This window comes from Sebastes fasciatus, chromosome 24 (assembly GCF_043250625.1).
Source record: "Sebastes fasciatus isolate fSebFas1 chromosome 24, fSebFas1.pri, whole genome shotgun sequence".
Taxonomy (NCBI): Eukaryota; Metazoa; Chordata; class Actinopteri; order Perciformes; family Sebastidae; genus Sebastes; species Sebastes fasciatus.
The window spans coordinates 4,220,435-4,240,856 of record NC_133818.1 but is presented as its reverse complement, the minus strand read 5'-3'; the positions used below and the strand labels follow the sequence as shown (position 1 = coordinate 4,240,856).

Below are 20,422 nucleotides of genomic sequence, written 5' to 3'. Positions count from 1 at the left end.
TAAAACTTGACTTGAGTGTAAAGAATTGAGACTTACTTGTGACTTGCAAAACAACGACTTGGTCCCTCCTCTGGAAATACGCTTATTTGTTTGCTTGCCAGGAGCTATACTAGAAGTCGTTTTCAACAGTAGGCGTTGCTTATAAAAACTCTTGAGCTCTTATTTATATATATATATATATATATATAAATATATATATATTTATATATATATATATATATATGTGTGTTTGTGATTTCATCAGGCAGGTGTTTTTACTCTCAGCAGTGTAAGAATCGCTAGAAGCTGTCCTCCATGACTTTGCGAGAGTGAGCTGTTTGAGTGATTGTCGTAGTCACCTCTGCTTTTTTTAATACAGCCTGTGGTGCAACACAAAAATCTTCAACAACAACCCACCCTCCCACAAAAAAAAGAAGATAGAAATAAATCCCCTCCCGGTGCATCCATCTCGATGCCTTCCTCTATCTCCTATATTGAAAAACCTGGTTCAATCAATTGCAAAACAAGCCGAACTGAATAGTGATTGCAAATATGTTTTAGCCTCCTTCAAGCAGCAGCAGGCGCATCACCTCCTTCCAGAAAAGCATCACTTTTAACTACATCCTTGTACGAGTGACCTCCTTTCCTCCCCCTGTCCTTGCACACCTACTCATTCATGCATTAAATACTTCTGCACACACCATTATACACATCCGGCGTGACTTCATTTGTTCCATCCCGGCTGTTTGATTTTCTCCCCCTTGTGATTTTATGAATATTTTAGCTGTTTTTTCCCCCATCATTAGTTATCTGATCCACTCTTCTTTGGTCATGTCTTTGTTTTATGTTGTTTATTTATTATCTGTTTCCAGGTAAGATGATTCATAAGCCTCTTAGCAGTGTTGTTCTTTCCAATGCACATTAGCATTTGTTTCCTGATTGTGTTGTGTCACTGTCTCTTTATCTCTTCCCTGCGATGCTTTAGCGCTGTGCAAATACAATAACTAAGTTGAAAGAATTGCATGTCTCTACTCACTCCCTCCCCCGCGCTGCTCTACCCACCCACCCACCACCACCACCACCACCACCATCGCCATCCTCCGAGGCAGAGCTGCGAGCGTCTCTGTGTTTAGTTTTGTTTGCCTATATAAAGTCTCATCAATAATGCAGAGGCCCCTGACTCCTCTTCCATACGGTGGAAGCTCTGCTTGGGTTTTCTTTCTCCCCTGCTGCCGAGCAGAGAGAGAATATGCTGCTTCTTTCGGGTTAAAGCAGCCTGTAAGTCATAAAAAAAAACTAATGAATCAGGAATTTGGAGTCAGTCCTACAAGAATGGAGATGTTTAAAAGGTTGGTGATGAAACTGGTTGCTTCAAGTGAAGACATGAAGACGATCAAAAGTGTAGATAAGATGTTTTTCCCACCAAGCAGCTATGGAAAAAGCCTGATGGCTGAATAGAAAAAGAAGATTAATGATTGTAAATCACAAGTTTCATCAATAATTCTGCTCGCCTACACCGCTCGCTTGCTCCACTCGTTTCCTCGTCATGATCCCACGCCAGTTCATGTCAGTGCAGCCGACGAACGAACGATTTGTACGTTCAGGAATGAGGTGCGCTTGGACGGAAATGGTGAAACAGACGTGCCAAGGGAATTTCAAAATAAAGACGTATCTTAAAGATAATGATATGTATCGATGTTTTGACTTTGCGTCGATGATACTGGATTGTTGATCACTGAATCAATATATCGATCTGGATCGATGGATCGTTACACCCCCAGGGAGCACACGATCAGATGTCCGTCAACACAAGCTGACACACAGTATGAACCATCTCAACTCTAGTCTGGTGCATTAAAAGCAAGTCTGAGAAGTGTTTGCTCAGAAAGAGACTCAAGGAAAAAGAAACCAGGGCTCCTCTCATCCGTCTATACAACTCTGAAAGAAGAAACTGAAAAAGCAATTATCCCAACGTAAACTCTCCACACAGAGCGTCTGTTCTGTCTGACCGGAGCTCCGTCCCTCCGCTGCTCGGGGCACGAAAGGCCAGGGCTGTTTCAGCCCAAAAGAAAACTAGAGAAACTAGATCAGTGGTAAAGTTGAAGGTTGGTTAAAGAGAGAAGAGCACAGTGTTTTACTGTATCACACTGCAAACATCCAACAATACAAGAGTGTCCTCTTTTTACAGGAGCAGCTAATTAGCAAACTCAAAGCAACCGGAGCAGAGCGAGACATCCTCTGCAAATGATTATTTTAGATTTTTTAAAGGTCTTATTGAGAACATTTAGACATGTAGATGAATATTTCTAAAAATAATACATTCACAGAACTTTTAGAAAGGTGCCGAACAAAAGTATGGCTTTTCCTGAAAAAAATGAGCATTGGTTGAAGGTAAATTTTAACGTTATGATGATGCGTTCAAATGTAATCCAGTAAAATGTCATTTTTGGTGAGAAACTTGAATCCAGTTGTTTGAAGGAAATGTTTTCACAGCAATATATAATAGATAATAGAGAGGGAATTATGAGCTTTTTAACTTCCTAACAACCAGTATGCAAACTGTAATAAAGGAGTGGATGTTGAAGTACATGGGATTTATTGTTTTACTTTTGTTTTTTACCGTGGTATGGAGAATCGTGGAATTTCCCTGGTAGTGGTATCGACTACAAACTTTCTGGTATGGGGTAACTTTGAACTATTTTGTTTATTCCTGTTTATTTCCAAGCTTGTGTTTTTGCACTTACAGTATGTGTTTCCAAGAAATAAATCATTTGGATCATCAGGAAACGATGCGTTTTACATTTCCCCTTTGTTTGCAATTAACAGATGAAGTGGGAACGCAACGGCCGCCGTGGCTGAGCAGACAAAAAGAGAAACTCTAACTGCATCAGCAGCAACTTCAAAGAAAGAGGACACCACCGTCCCTGCCACGCTGTTTGATTGACAGGTGACCTCTGGGACCGCACTACAGTGATGAAGACCAAAGATGAAGACAGAAAAACGTGGTCATGGGCTGGAGTTTAAGACTTACATGTGTGGGGACGAGGGCCGCCGGGTAGGCCAGTTTGTGGTGTCGCCACATCCAGAAGGAGAAGAGGACGACGGCGGCCAGGCCTATGATGGGAACCAGCGAGTAAAGCAGGGTGCTGAAGAGCTGGGGCTTCTGGGAAAATGGGTTGGAGGTGGCTGTGGGGAGAGAAAGATAGATTTTAATTTGCTTATTTTTATCTTTATAGACATAAAAATAAAGCATGAAATATAAAACATGGTAGAAAACAGCATGTCTGATTGGCCTGACATTGTGCTACATCATCTCTAAGTGCAGAACCATCCCTGCTTACAGCTTACTGCCACTGTGCTTAGGGATCATATCAATGTACGCACGCACACACATACACACACGCAGCAGGATTAGCAAATCTATCTCGTGACATAACGTAATCCGCCTGCCAAAAATAACAGAGCTCTGAACTGTGTCCGACCCCTGCAGGAGTCGCTGGGTGACGCCTGCTGGCTCAGCCCGTCCTCCCATCACAAGGTGTGACAGTCTGATTCGGCAGTGCTGTCACAGCGCCGACGCTCGGACGCCACTGCCGTCCTCGGGGCGGTGGGAGGGAAACAACGAGCAGGGGGCCGATGGGTTTGCACCAGCTGCATCATGGGACACTCGGGGCGTTTGTCAAAGAGTTTTTCTCTACAGGGTGTCTGCAGGTTTCAGAGAGTCAAATTTAAAGGAATAGGAAAAGACAGACGGGCCTGTTGGACAATTCTGCAGTAAAGTGATGAGTGCAAGGACACCCGGATGGTGAACGCACACAAAATGTTACATGCTCAAGGCAGTGACATCATTTTGTATTTGCAATAGTCATACCTGTGTAGCCTGACTCCGATCCAACTCTCAAATCTCTCTGACACACCCCGAGAGCCTCATTACTATTATTAGATAACTCCAATTTGTCTCTGCTCTCAGCTTAAATTACTTGATAAATAAATTAATATACCAATAGATGTACCAAAAATAATATTAAAAATAAAAGTAGACATTAATTAATTGATAAAATGTGACATAAATTGACATTTCTGTTTTAAATTGACTTCATTATTTATTTATCCTTGTATTAATTCCCCTATTTGTATATATATGTATATAAATATATATATATATTTGTTTTTATCACCTTCTTCTTCCACTTAACTACTTTATTATTATGGACATGTTCTGTTTTAACATTTACTTATTTTTTTACGTTATTTATCTGCTTTTATTGTCTTGGAGCACTTAGTAACATCTGTTTTGAAAAGTGCTATATAAATACATTTATTATTATTGTTATTATTATATCTACTCTTCTATTTAATTTTACCCATTATTTGTTTATTTTATTAACTTGAATTTTTTTTTTGCATTTTCTTTTATTTAAAATGTATTTTTTTAATTTATTTATTCATTATTCAATTTATTTATTATTTATTTATGCAATATTTTGAGCATATTTGTTATGCTAAATGCAGTACCTGTGAGGGTTTCTGGACAATATTTGTCATTGTTTTGTGTTGTTAATTTATTTCCAATAATAAATATATACATACATTTGCATAAATCAGCATATTTGCCCACCCCCATGTTGATAAGAGTATTAAATACTTGACAAATCTCCCTTACGGTACATTTTGAACGGATAAAACATGTACGATTACCAAATAAAGCACTTCTTTCGCTGCTCAGTAGCTGGCAAATATCCTTATATCTTCAAAGTAAAAGCCTAGATGTTGTGTCAAAGTATTGAGATGGTAAAAAAAAAGTTAAATATACATCAAACTTTAGAAATACTTGACTACATATATGTACCGAGGCAACGTTACTTTGAAAAGTAACTTTTCCCACTACTGTTTTCGTTCACAACTCGGTGTGGCTGCAACACAAACCTGGTGTAAATGTCTGTCATTTTCAATAGAATACTGCGGTGTGTGTGTTGGACTGTACATACTGTAGGCGGTTGAATGGTGCGGGTCGCTCTGCGGAGGCGCTTCAGGGGCATACAGGAACCTCTCGTTGCACATGTTGCCTTCACAGCAGCAGAAGAACACGTCGGGACTCTCCTTCCTCTCCACGCACTCGTTACTGCAGAGGACACGGAGGTGGAAATTAGAAACACTGCACACTGAGAAGGACATGGAGGCAATTTATTTTTATTTAAGTGCAAGTGAGTGCACACACGCGCGCGCACGCGCAAAAACCATCATCTGCATGCACTCACTGCAGAACACATGATGTTTTCTAATAAAGCATCAGCACACTCTCCTTCCTCTCTGCTGCAGAAGACATGAAAGAAAAACACTTATAAAATAACTCCTACACACGCTAATACACACACACATGTACACTAACAATCACACACACTCTCTCTCTTTCACACTCACACAGTCATCAGATAAAAGCCAAAGGAAGTGGCAGCCGCCCTCGACTTGCTCTGGACTCTCCAGGGAGGCGAGGCGGCGCCGTCTGAGTAGAGGTACCCAAACTGTGCGGGCTGCAGAATCTACAGCAACTTTATCGCTCAGGAATCAAAGGAAAACACAAGCAGAACCGGCTCAAACCAGCATCTGGAGCCAGCAAGGAAGAAACTATAATAACACCACGTATGAAATGTCTGTTTACTGCTCTGGGTTTGGACACATTTTCCATTTCCAGTGGAGATTCACACAGCAATTTCAATTTCCTCAGCCTGGTAATTAAAAATGCAGCCTTGTGCCAGTCATTCAGACGAAGAAGCAGCACACAGAGGAACAAAAACGGTGCCCAAGGTGATTTTAAGAGTATTCAGAGTGGAGTTCTCCTCATGATGTGCTGGATTGAAATGAATGTACTGTACAGCTTTGTACCATAATTAAAATGTAAGTGGCTAAAAGGCTCATTTGCTTGTGCTGGAGTAGTGGATGGATACACTGGTAGTCTTTGATATGTTTATACTTTGACCTTTTTATCTGCTGATGGTCTTTTAAATCCCAAATCATGCATTCAGTTTATTCAACTAGTCCTTCGTCGCATTTTACCGACAGCATGTTGAAATGACACCACATACTTGACCTGCCTGTCCACCAGAAGAAAGCAGAGACGTGAATATTATACGGCTGCATGAAGGTGCAGTGTTTTGTAGTGACGGTGATGTTTGTCATGTGTTGTGTAAAGTGAGACAGACCACTTATGGCGGACAGGTGGGGAGGTGGATGGGTCCAACAAACACGTTGTTACGTTGTTTTACATATTTTACTTAGTTTATGTACTTATTTTAAGCTCGACAATGCCGTTTTCCTTTAACCTAACTAAGTGGTTTTGTTGCCTAATCCTAAGTGAGAGGCTATATATGAAGCCGGACATTGCCAGAGAGGCGGTGCGTAATGCGAGGAGACATCCACCTCAAAACGGCGCCGTCTAGGGGGAGAGCCAACCCGCAAACGTGACTTTGAGGTAATAGGCGAGGTATTTCATGATGTGCCGCGTCATTCCCCGAGTTTCAAACGCCCTTACCCGTCTGCTGTAAAATCTCTTTCAATTAAAGCTTGTCCTTAACTAGGGAAACCTAAGGTAAGTTCCTCAGCGTACCTGTCGTAGCAGTTGACGTCGTCCAGCCAGCAGCCTTGCTTGACGACCTCCACGCTGCCGGAGACGTTCTTCCACGTGGCGAAGCAGTGCCGCCGCTTGTCTTTCTCGCCATAACAGGGTTCGATGCCGCTGCGGTTGGTGCGCTCCTTCTCCCAGCTGGAGTTGTAGTAGGCGCACTCCTGCGTCTCCGAGCGTCCCAGGATGGCACCTGGAGAGGACGAAGAGGGCGTTGTGACGTTGTTAAAGATATCAATTGTTCTATCAAACATTTTGCCCTCAAAAACTTTTTGAATTTGAGGATTTACGAGCCACTGTGGCTGCGAGATGAAAAGGTTATGTTCCTCGTCTGTCATTGATAAAAAAGATAATTTAGTTTGTATCAATAACTGGTGGAATGACATTTCTTTACGGCCTCAAAGTATGTAATATAGTGAAGCATTTAGTAATAATAAAATTCACTTCTGTGGTACTTTTTTATCAGAGTTCCCAAGTGCTTCAGAGTCAATACACCAATGAAAAATGAGTTTTTTAAGATGAGCAATAAAACTATCCAGCCATGACAGAGAAAATAAGGTTCTAGAGAAATAGAAGCAAAGCAACACAAACACAACAGAAGCGAGCCGACTGACTTCCCTCCCCGCCAAAATAAAGCAGACTCTGATTTCCTGCGGATGAACGCAGGCAGCAGGTTTTCGCAAACCGATATCCAGGGAAAAATACCGCATGACAGCTTGTCAGTTTAGCGCTGCTGCTGCCGCCTCTCATCACCTGTCAGAGAGTTAGTCCAGTTTAGACTGCTGACAAGACTGAAGATAGTCAGCCTCCGCTCGCCTGCTTCCAGCCAAACGGTTCAGACACACAGGAAACCAGCAGTGCTTCCTACGTTATCAATCTGTTTGTGCTCACAAAGGTGCAATAAGTAGGTTTTTACAGCTCTTAGACATCCTTGATAACAGACATCCGGATGCTCAATGCCACGAGAAATTTCAGTTCTTGACCCAAGAAACCAAATTTCAAAGCCGTTTTATTATTTTCCGGTACTTATCAAGGTGAGATTTTTTCCTTTTCACTCAGACATTTCTGCTAAAAATCACACTCAACAGCCAACTTACTCCTCTGGTGCGAATGCAACTTGGAGTTAACCCTTAGAGACCGACATTTTACTCTTTTTTGAAGGGGTACAGGGGGTCTTTAGGGGGAGATAGCAGGTCAACAGTAGATGTCACATAGAAGTGGTGTACATCATCTGAAAGCTGGGAACCTGAAGATTAATTTGAGATGCTCACCACTGTGTGTCAAGTGTATAAGGGTTTAGAACATTATGATAGAAGTATATGATGGTCATTCCCATGCTGTATTATGTCACATATGTTGTTGCAGCAATTTCTGGGTTGATACCATTTGTTACACAGATTTGGTGCTAAATTTAACCATTTTTTACCACTCGAGAATTGCTAAAAATGATCAATAATCCTTACAAAATACCACATTAAGACACCAAGACCTTGAGGAACACAAAAAAAAGCCATGCTTTGATTTGGTTTCAAAAACTTTTGTCATTTGGAGATTTCTGCAAGAATTGCCGAGCACTTCTGTTGTGTAAACTGCTCAGAAACCCCCTTATTGTCCATCTACCTAGGAAAGGTAGATGGACAATCTTTCATCCTCTGAATGCTCTAGGTCTCTAGTTTGTGGTTGTAAAGTTTCATGAGACTGTGATTATCCTAGAGGTCACAACATGACATAGTTGGTACCAATGGATCCCTTAGGTCGTCTAGTTTCAAATGATACCAGTATCGCCATTCTCGCTTTAAAAGCGAGCCCGCTACATCCTCTTAAAGACAGTAATGTCAGCCGGGATCGCCGCGGATTAAACGCTGTATTTTGGGTTCTAATGTGCGATTACGGAGGTTTGTGATCTACTTAGTGCATCTATTTAGGGTTTGCCATGAAAACATTTGAGGAATCCCTCCTGTGCAGAGGTATCAGAGCGGTTTGTTTTATAGGCTTTCTTATTTATACACTTTAAATTCTCATTTTTTATTCTTCCAGCCAGCAAGGATCTGCACTTTTGCCCTTACCAGCTTTTATTTATTGTTGCTTTTAATGTGTCAAAAGCGCCATCGTAATTTAACGGAGAAGTGCAGGTCAAATGAAGAATAATGCTCCAATTTATGTGATCATTATCCACTTCTCCTCTGCCAGTGAAATAACGTCGCAGAGGAGAGGCGTCCTGTCCACCCTGACCGCGTCTCCGGTGACAGCAGCTTCCAGAAATTAGGGCTCAGCTTCCGTAATGGAGGCTACCTTTAGGAAGATCATCTATTTTTCAATAAAATGGCTGCTTAAGTAAAGCCAGTTAATGCCAGCGCGGGGCCTGGAAGTGCTGCAGGTCTCTTTTCACCGACATTAACAGCTGCAGATGGAAGAGAGGCTACTTCACTGGCAGGCGAGGTCACTCTGCCTCTTAGCGGCGCCGCTGACGGAGCTTTCTCTCGTCAAATCCATTTCCCATGAAGCCCCAAACTATTTCACAGCAACAGGTGCAACTGTTGATCGAGAGCAAATGGCTGAAGCAGATAGAGAGACGAGAAAAATAGTCTGGGCTGATAATTGAGTGGAGCCCACGCAAGCATACAGTATGATGGAAATGCATGTCTGGAAAAACTGGAAAACTGGAAGCAAATTAAAACACGAGTAAATAGACACAGATATATATATATATATATGCCCACTGCCATGTTTATAAAGAGTATTAAATACTTGACAAATCTCCCTTTAAGGTGCATTTTGAACAGATAAAACAATGTGATTAATTAGCTAATTAACTATGGACAATCATGCGATTAATCACTATTCAATATTTGAATCGATTGACAGCCCGATTATGAATATTATATTCCAATTCTGCTAATAGATCCACCGAAATGTTAACACACTTTTCCTTTTAAGGTAAACAATAGTTTGAGCTCTGCAAAATCAAGCCAAGGAAAAGGAAAATTAACTTGTTTTTTTTCCATTACAAACTAATGCCAAGATACCCTTGAGCAAAACGCACAAATCTGCAGCAGGTATTAGGTGCAAAAAGAGTTGTTGAAAAGGCAGAACCATAAAATGTCTGCATGAAACACTACTCACAACAAAAAAACAGCCTTACGTATATAATGCAAACAATAAGTCAAGTGCTTGGTGAGCCTTTAAATATCCCATCAAGCCTTTAGGGTGTTACCTGTCTCAAACAACAGGCAACATAAGGTAAGAAAACAGGTTTGATGTTTTCCTTGGAAGACCCTGTCCTTAAGTAACCTCCTACTGCTAGTATGATACTGCTGCTACACCGTGATGCATGCTATGACTTTGTCTAAAAATGAGGTGCAACATACCCGGCTGTGTTTGGTAAATTCATCCACTCCATCAGGCCCTGCAGCAGTTTAAGTGTCCATTGTATGGCGCCTGGTTTCTACTCTTTCTACTCTTCCTGGATGGGGATGAATGCATCGCTCCCTTCGCTGGCCCTCGTGGGAGCTGAAGGCGATAATTATAGGGAGGTATGCAGAGGTAAAGCGGAAGGTTAGCTCATTAGCCACGTCTGGTGTAACAGCATTAGCCATGCTAGCGCTGATCCCCGTGGACGTCGCATCGAGGTGCTTGGCATACGCATTTCCATTTTACTGGGGAGTGATTTACAGTGAATGCGGCAGGAAGGATGAGTTCCTGTATGAACTTCATTACAAGCAACTCAATGCAATAATAATGAGCATGCAGCGCACAGAAAACAGGTGAAACTAATACTGGATGTTCCTAGAAGTATGTTGCTTAGCTTCCTGTCTGCTTCTCCGAACTGGGAGCACGCCGACCGCCATCTAAGTTACTGAACTTAACCCCAATACACCGACTATAAGGATGTATATATACTGTACATGTAGCAGCGTCATCATGCAGAAACCTATGTCGGGTTACGTGGGAAAACGTTTTTAGAAAGGTTTGAGGGGAAAATAACATTTTGATAATTTGAATGTTTGGATTTGAATACATAAGGAACACCACTGGGAAGCTACAGACTATTGTTATTAGGGCTGCAACTAATGATTACTTTCTAGTAATTAATCTGCAGATTTTGTCGATTAGTCCATTAATAGTTTTGACTTTAATATGTCGAGTAAAGTGAAAAATTCCCTGTAAAATTTCCCACAACCCAAGAAGATGTATTGAAGTTGTGAACAGTCCTAAACCCAAAGATATTAAAATTATTTACGACAAACAAAAAGCATGAAATCCTCACATCTGAGATGCTGGAACCAGCAAATGTTTGACACTTCTGGTTTGATGTCCTGCACTGACAGGAAAGTTGGCTTTTTCCGTGAGATGATTTGGTTTCTATAATCACATTTATGCGCACTAATACGAATTTAAATATATGTAAATTGCGAGTAAACTGATGTTTTTCTAAATACGGCACAACTCAAAGACAAAAGGCCAGTCGTCTTTGTTGTACTCGGCCAAGACAAGCTGCAACACCTCAATAGCTCCACTGATAACGCCTCCATTCAGGTATTACTCTGTGTTAGAAAGAGCTGTGAGCCATGTGAACTGCAAATACAGTGCTCCGTTGTAAATACAGCCGCTAACAGCTCAAATCAATCACTTCTCTGAAATGAGGTGACAATACAGGCCCACTGCCTATAGTGCCGTGTGCCAAAGGTGGGCCAGAGCTGCCCGGCAGTATGGCGGATATGAAGGATATAAAGCAGAGAAATCAATCTTCTGACTAAGTCGCAGCTCAGAGTTCAGTAAAGCGGATAATGTCAGCCAGTGCAGAGCCTACACCAGCGATTGTGCAAGGACATACAATAGGGCTTCCACCCACCAGCACACATCCAGGCAATAAAGAGAGAAGCCTCTTTGTCTCAGAGATATTTCACGCATGGAAATGTCAAACATGAGTGGCACAGGCTCACTTTGTTTGTCGTAATGAGGTTTGTTGGAGAGAAAGATCAGGGAAGAAAAACAACGTTGGGCGGCTACAGATGCATGCCACTAATGCAAGGTCGTTTTCTTGGTGACGACGCTTGTAACATATTTAATTCATCAGGCACTAAAGGAAAATGTAGTGAGTGTAGGGGTGGGCGATATGACCTAAAATGTACATCACGGTATTTATTTTGGTTTTTGAGGTATTATATCACGTTGTGTTACAAAATGAAAAAGGGATACTCCACTCAAAACATGATTCTACCTCTTTCTATTTGCAATATAAGGGGACATATCTTAAGAAAGAAAATATATTTTTTTAAATCAGATGTGTTTATTGGCTCCAAAATAAGATTGAAAATTAGTTCTGGTCTGTAAACAGACTGTCTGTCTGAATGAACACCATCGCTACCATGGATGTATAAAGAGCTGATTTGCTTACTGTTGCACCGTGAAAAAGGTTTTGACGTCAAAATATTGATTGAGCATCACGTTTTCCCATGGTCATTGGGGCACCCCACAGTTTGGGAACCGCCGCACTAAAAGGAAATGTCACAGAGTGTTTAAATAAAAGAAACAAAACAAGTGAAACAAAAGCGTAAAAGCAACAAAAAGCTATTTAGTCTTAATCAGCACGTCTAGGTAATTGATAATAATGGCTGAAATGTCAGCTCATGCAAAGAAAAACATCTATTTCATATGTAAGACATGCATCACTGTGAGGCCACTTCTGAGAAACTCCAACAACAAGAGGTTTTGTGATGTTTAATTTATCGCCTCCCCTCAAAAGGAAAGTGTCCTTTACTAAGAGATTTATCAAGGTTAACCGCGACCTACTTTAGCTGCGGACATTTCAGCAATGCCTCCCCTGCAAAACGTCTAAACACCCGACCCACTTCTCAATCCACTGGGGCTTTTTCTGAAAAACTGCTTCTCTCACCCACCCTCACCCCTCGCTAGCTGCCTGGTGGCTCTGAAAATTCACTCTGACATTTTACATTTTGGGCGTTTAGCTGATGCTCTTTTTCCACTAAGCTCCCACCGAACTTACAAGAAATCATCAGTAAGGGTGCGACCACAGAACAATCTGATAAGGTAATTACACCGGATTTTTTTAAAGAACAATTAGGCTGCAATCGGGGGATGTGATTCACTAGAGAGAGTGTAATATGAAGATGGAGAAGATTGTGAACCTGGCAGAGATGCTGCGACTGGAGAGATTACTGATTATCTGCTGCCGGCTCCGAAAATTCAATCTTTTGTGTGGCGGCCAACAGGTCATGTCAGGTAGAGGCAATTCCGAGAACGAGGCCCTGACACCGAGAGCAGGACGCAGAGGGTGATGCTTTTCCTCTCTGATAGCGAGATGCGCCGTGATAGGCTGACAAACAGCCAACTCGCTGCTGGCCCGAGTTCACCTGAAGCTTCAAAAAGGAAACCGATATCCGCGAAATTGATTCGAGCTCCCAGAGCAAGTTAAATGTTCAATCATGATGTATGCTGAGCAAATTCACAGCAATACCACGGATAATTAACCAAATGATAGTTTGGAAACGAGCTACGCAAGTTGCTGTTATTAAGCTAAGTTAAAGTTGAATGTGCGATCTTAAAGAAGTAATTGCAATTACTTACTAATAGTGCTACGTCTTGTCACAGATTTTCTTGTATTCATGTAAATAGATGTTGCTGAATGTTTTACAGTAATCATTTGAATAAAAAGTAAATATTTTCTTACCCGAACGAAGAATCTTTCATTTTCCAATATTAATAACTTCACTAGTTTTCATTTTCTTGTAACCAAATGTTTATTCTGTGTAGTGTTAATATAGTTCTATCACATCTAGAAGTTATTTGGTCCTGCATAATAAATGACTGCCACAGATCTTTTGCTAAATGTAGCTTCGGAGCTGAAAAACCCACTTTTAAAGACATGTATATATATTATATATATATTTCAGTATAAATATGTTAGATTACCCCATCATTTAATAACTTTTTTAAAATAGCTAATTTTTCTATTTTTGTGATCAAATTTTTCTTTTTCAATACTGGGGGTTAGTTTGCTTAAAAATCCCAAGATACAGAGTTTGCGTTTTGGAGCACAAATGGGCCCTGCACTGAAATATTGCATTATTGGTTGTTTCCATTATTTCTCTGACCCACTGTATTTCTCCATAAGCATTTTCTCCTCCAAGCATTTCCATTTATGAGACAGTAAGTAGCCTGAGCTGGCACAAACTCACCCTCTCACTCAAATGACATGCACTCACTCAACCACCACTTCCATCTCAACTACCAGCCAGACTCCCAAAGAGGAAACAAAAAGCACAAGGGAGAGCTACATCAGATCCTGTGTGTTAGCACATGTCTCTTTATTAGCAAAGTGAGAGGGCTGCGAGGTCGGAGCCACGCAGCAGAGATGGTTCTGGTCTGATCTGCGGCCAGGCCGGTGAGGTGCATGCTGGGTGGGAAATGACCACCAACCACCTGCCAAACGTTGGAGAAAAGTCACTTTGGCAGGTAGCCAGCCAACGCCTGAGGGTTTTGTTCTCTCTATTCCAAAAACTAAAGCTAGTTGGTGGAACAGATAAAGTGGCTGATTCATTTAGGAATCATTGAGCTGCAGTTTTAACAGCTGAATATGTTTACATGCACACTAATATTCAAAATATATTGTGCATGTAAACGTAGACACAACATCTGACAAAGAGGCTACTTTTTAACCTCGCTGTTTTGAACACCTATATCTTTATATAAATGTATACTTGGCTCGTCTCCTTTACCAGTTGTCTTAACACCACATTGATTCATTCAACCTGTACGGTGTTCATTTTTCTTCCTGCCACATGAGAAGTAATGACTTCACGTTTCTGTTTTCACTGACAGGTGATCTCCGGGTCGGAAACATCACAGCAATAAGATTTTAAAAAGAAAGAAAAATAAAACAGGTGAGTTTATTATCTGTCAATAATTGCATTACGGTGCGACATTTCAGACTCAAGAACTGACAACTTATATCCAATTTCCACAGAGGCAGGCCGCGCTGCACTCTGCTCTGCAGTCTCATAATGAAAAGGCATTTTGGCGGGCCAGGCCTGCACCCGGCCCTGCATGCACCGAAGTAGGCAAACAACTCTTTCATCAAGGCTTTTTTTGTGTGCCTGCCAGGAGCAGGGATTGTTCGTTATGATGGAATTTGTTCTAAGGATCAACTTATCATCTGCGTCCAGGCAGAGATGAAATAGATTCGAGGTGATGTATGGTTGTTCGGGGCGTTGGTTTGTGTGGGAATATGTGCGACCGGCGCTAAGAACAACTGTGAGTGATGATTTTTGAATAGCGTTGAATAAAGAAGTTAGACCAGGGGTCAAAATGACATCTGCAGAGCTGGCCTCTTGGCTTTCAAGCAATACTTGTTGTTGTTGCTCCTGATGCAATTTGACACTCCTCCCCCACGTTACTGACTCAAGACACAACTAAATGCAGCTTTTGTATGTGTGAATAACCGCATACATTTAGCAGAAATCTTCTAATCATAGTAGTGTTAACACCTTAGCACCAACTGGATAAAAGCAGTGATAATGTCTGAAAAAAATCGTCCATAAATCCTGCAAATATTCTGCACATGTTGGGCAGTAGAAGAAGAAAGTAACTGTCGGGGAGGGAGGGAAATTGAAAGATTTGACATGGCTTAGTGATGAAGTTGGGTTGGGCTACAGCTCTAGTTAAACAGATAAATAATACATTTACTGGCATGTTTTTAGGCAAAAAAATGCAGAAAAGCTACAAGTGTGCTACAAACATTTTACCCAAATTTAAATCAAGTTTTCTATGAGCGGAGCACGCATTTTAAATTAGTAGTAACAGTCGATCATGTTAATTTAATTGTGGGAAGCCAAAACCTTGATTGTGATTAATATTTGATTAATTGTATAGCCCTAAAAGGAGTGCAATAGCACGGCATACTCACATTGCCTATTTTTAGCCGATTTTTCCTGTGTTTAAAAACCTGCACATACACGCTTATTTTGGTGGGAAATATCTGTAATTTTCCTGCAGGATGAAGCAAACAGTGTTGGGGACAAGAGCGATCAAAAACTTGCATCGTAACGGCACATCAACAAAAGAAAGAAACATGGGAAATGCATCCCACCACCACCAAATTGCCTTTAGGACTGTTTTAACACCACTATCTCGTGCATTAGGGACCAGGGGCAGCATGGGAGACCGCTATCCCACAATGAGGTTACCACTATCTTAGAGCTGGCGGCGGATTCCCAACTCCCATTGCACAAAGTTTGATAAGAAGTTAGCCATGGTGCTTAATCAGTGCTTCTGTGATGTGAGAGCGTTTTATCACCCTGATGGTAATAATCATAAAAAATGATTATAGGAGGAGATGTGGGGGAAATAATACAGATTTGTTCTTTGGATGTGGAAAATGTGGCAAAGCTGTATAATTTTATTAATTTCACATTTTCTCCAGCAGGAGTGGTAATCTTGTGTCTGAATGAATAGAGAGGTAAAAGACTAGTTGGCCAGACACTATTTTACAGTAGACAGTAATTTCACAGAGCAGCCTGGCTCTCGCCGGAGTGCTACATTAATGCTCAATCAGATGGTGTCGTGACATGGCAGGGGTGGTCGGGTTGGCTCGGGTGAGCTGGTCACAAAGACTGCAGTCTTTCCATGGCGGGGAGGAGGGACATGGCGAGGGAGGGGGGGCATTAAAAACCACAGCACTCAGCAACTGAATCCAATCCCTTTAATCCCTGCTGGTATGCCCGAGCGACAAACGCCCATTGGTCTCCGCCTCAATTAGCGCTGATGGGGCCGGTTGCCGGACAGGTCAGGAGAGCGCCGTGAATCGACGACTGTACCGTTTGCACAAGGAGCACATGTCCGCCGTGCGTAATGGGCTGCAGTCGTCCACGGCATTCCTTTCATTCTTTAGCAATTTAAAACTTAGCTCTCGCAGGGTACTGTACTGCAAAATCCCCCCAGCTCCCCCACGTCCTCTCTCTGCTCGGATTGTTTGGATTTATTTGAAGGGTGTGTTAAGGGCCACTTGAGCTTAAAGCTGAACCGTTTGCAGTGATATTGTAATATCACAAAGCCTGCAGCATGGACATTTCAATTCATTTTCATAAAGTAGAACTGTCAATGTTAACGCAACAATAACGCAAATTTGTTTTAACACCCTAATTCCTTTAACGCTATAAATCTTTCGCAGGTTGTAGTGAGCTCAGTTTTAAAGCTAGAGAAGATACTGGTATGAAACTACAAAAACCTGAGGAATACATTGATACCAACAATGTCATACTAGCCTGTCAGGAAGGAGGCTAAATAACGCTCAATTTTGGCAAGGAAAACTGTCATGGCCACTTTCAAAGGGGTCCCTTGACCCCTGACCTCAAGATATGAGTCTCCCACAAGTGTCCCCATTACATGTTATGATTTGAGCATATTTTTTAATGCAAAATGCAGTACCTGTGAGGGTTTCTGGTCAATATTTGTTATTGTTTTGTGTTGTTAATTGATTTCCAATAATAAATATACACATACATTTGCAAAAAGCAGCATATTTGCCCACTCCCATGTTGATAAGAGTATTAAATACTTGACAAATCTCCCTTTAAGGAACATTTTGAACAGATAAAAGAAGAATGGAGGGGGGAGGCACAGAGAGACTGGCAGACAAGCCTTTATAAGACAAGCCTATATAAACTGTACATCCTGTAGGTGGTCCTTTGTGAATCCAGTCCACTTCCCATAATCCACTGCTGTAAAGCTATTGAGTGTGCTTCAAGCACCCATCACAAGGTAGCACAGACTTACAATAAAACCTTTAAAAACAGTGTCACCATTCCTATTGAAAATACCATTTCTGTCAGGGTAATCAAACGTCGTGTTCAGCTTCTGCAGCACATCAGAAAAGAGAAAGTCTAAAAGTGTACACGGTCAAGGTTAGTCCACACTATATCACAGACTGCTGCTGCTGATGTGTGTAACGAATGTGCCGCCCCATTCTGAGTCATCTCACGTGGCCCTCCAAGACATGTCGCCCGCCGTTCAATTACGTCCACTGTTTGCACTTGCCGGCTTCACATTTGTGCAAGACAAACCAATAAACGCTGGGAGTCAATAAATCCCCCTCCAGCCATCAGACGACCTCGCTGACTCCTCTTTATATTTAGTGTAAACTAATGACACACTCCGGTCACGAGGCAGCCAAAATAAAACACCAACACTTGTGTATTTTTAATTGAGATTACATTACAGGTGCAGTAAGCTAATTTGACTCCACCAATGCAGAGAATAATATATCTGCAGGGTTTTATCGTTTTGTTTATCAATACCAATGATGACTCAGTGACTACCAGGCACTGCTGAGATTTCAAAACTCTCTTTCCCGTCAATACTGGGAAGAAAAACTTGTCAGCGGACCAAGAGTTTCAAGACTGAACAAATCCCCTCTTCACCTCGCTGGAAATTCAGATAAAGGTTTGAGCTACAAGTGTGTCAACAGGTAAGAGCTGAAAAGGCTAAAAAAGCTTGGATTTTTGTACTGGATTTTGTGTTTCCTTTCAATTATCAAGCAAATTTTAAGTAAAATTTTTAAATGTCGCAAAAAAACAGAAATGCAAATTAGACGTGTTTCCATTAGCTGGTTTGGAGTCTGGTTGCTTTGGCAAGAGCATAGATAACGGCTTCAGTTCCACGTCGGAAACAGACTGTAAAGCTGTCTCATGGCAAGATAAACCAGCGGAAATATTTCAAACATCGTGCTGGTACTCCTGTCTGTTTCTCCAAACTGGGGGTGAGATGACTGCCATCTACTGAAGGTAATACACTGTGTGTTGTTATCGTGTAACTTTGGTGTTTTTTTTGTACTGATTTACTTATTATTCTTTCAATTTTTGTGTTGATTACAGGAAAAAAAATGTCAGACCAAAGACCTGTTGATGTTCAGCTCATACGGCTGCTGCTCAGTGCATCCCAAATGACATTTGAGGTTTATCAGATAGCAACACAAAGTGACAGCAGCAATAATGGCCGGATAACGAACCCACAATATCGCGAGCAAACAGTGTTTCAGCCGAGTGCCCGAGACACCATTACCCTTTAGTGGTTTTGGTGATAAGAGGTTAGAGCGACCTTCATGACAGTGAGGAATCTTGGCAAGAGACGGACGAGGATGAAGAGGAGGAGGAGGAGGAGGAAGGAGGGAGCGTAAAGCAGGCGAGGACCCTCGAGAGAGCCTGAAACAAGAGCATGATGAATGTACAGCTCGCAGTTTTTAATCAAGGATCAAAGCAGGGCCTCTCCGTCTGAGCAGCCAGTCTGTCTAGACTGAAACGCTCCCAAGCACATAAAGCAACATCTGCAGGATGCATTAATTACAGTAAAGGACCGTTCTGGACCGTTCTCCGGGGTACCGACACATCAAGTCTAGACTAAGATAAAATAGTCCTGTATATATGAATAGTTTTATCCAAAAAGCTCTCAACGTATAGCTCAAGTTAATCACCAAACATCTCAAAGAACACTAAAGGTGATGTTGTTTTTCCAACCTTGGACTCACCATCTTCCCCATCATTTGTTTTAATTTGAGTCAGTAATGGTTACAGGGGTAATTCATCGACCGCCCATTATAGAGGTGGGCTCGGTCCGCATTTACATTTTAGGCTTTTAGCTGATGCTCTTATCCGGCATGACTTACAATAAGCTGAGCAGGTAAGGCTCAAGGACGCAGGTGCTGACAGGATGAATGTAGTGGATGTCCAACATGTGACCTTTTGGTTACAGGGTGGACCGTCGTCGTCCCCGCTGACCCACCTGTCTCCTACGACTACACAATTAAAACTGAAGTAGGTAAGATTGGAGCAAATATGATTAAAAAAAAGTTATTTTTATAAAACGCTATATCCTGACAGTAGTACATGAAACGGGTAACCTGAAAAAAAATCATGGGCCTCTGTGTCCTCCGGTGCTCCTAACGGCATCTGCAAGATTTCACAGACCGGAGGAAAACAACCAATCAGAGCTGATCTGAGGTCTGCTGTCCAGCTGCTGTCTATGAGAGCCGGCTGTCAATCAATCACAAACTCCGACCAAACGGTCAAACTAGCTCTCTACCTCTCAGAACACGGAAGTTGCTGATCTACCGCTGCCTTGTTTGGCTAGTTTGGTTGTGCTATTGTGTGACTTCGGTGTTTTAAAGGGTTAGTTCGGATTCACCAAAGTCTCACAGTAGCACAAACAAACTAACCGATCAAGTCAGCGGTAGACCAGAAACTCCCGTGTTCTCCAAGGTAAAATTACAGTTTTTTTCAGTGGAGTCTGGTTGCCTTGACGAGAGCAGAGATGGATACAACGGCGTCAGTTCCCACAGTGGAAGGCAGTGAATAAAGTTAATTTCAGACCCTGCTATTTAGATGCAAAAAGGTCAAAAGAATCATGTGATTAATAACTATGACTACAGTATTGAGCAGAATAATCAGGATCAGGGACAGTACAGCTCAAACGGTCTTACTCCAAGCTTCCACCTCCGTGGAGGAGGTGGAAGCTGAATTAAATATGTATGTTATTTTAGTCCCTTCACTGCTGTTATAAAAAGATTCAGAGCCTTACAGCATTTGCAAATAATCCCTTGCATTTGGAGTATCGAAGATTTACTGCATCAGATGGTGTCAGCCTCAGAAAAGTGCTCGAGTGTGTATTGTCCTGTGTGCCAATACTCAGTCCAACGATACCAGGAGCAGGTCGAAACAAATCGCTGCAGCTGAAGAAAATCCCCTCAATAGCAATTATGGTGTTTTGATGATTCGTAATTGTAGTGAAAGTTTAGATAGTCATTTTATGTGG

At 41.7% G+C, this 20,422-nt stretch overlaps 1 protein-coding gene across 1 annotated transcript in view; it reads right to left on the bottom strand.

The window, feature by feature from the left end:
- LOC141763201 (activin receptor type-2A-like) overlaps positions 1–20,422 on the bottom strand; it is a 48,609-nt gene that overhangs the window by 20,775 nt on the left and 7,412 nt on the right. Inside the window, exons 2-4 of the mRNA XM_074627675.1 lie at positions 6,584–6,791; positions 4,968–5,101; positions 3,011–3,165 (exon numbers count right to left, since the gene is read on the bottom strand). Coding sequence (XP_074483776.1) covers positions 3,011–3,165; positions 4,968–5,101; positions 6,584–6,791 — 497 coding nt within the window. The remainder of the gene's footprint in view (positions 1–3,010; positions 3,166–4,967; positions 5,102–6,583; positions 6,792–20,422) is intronic.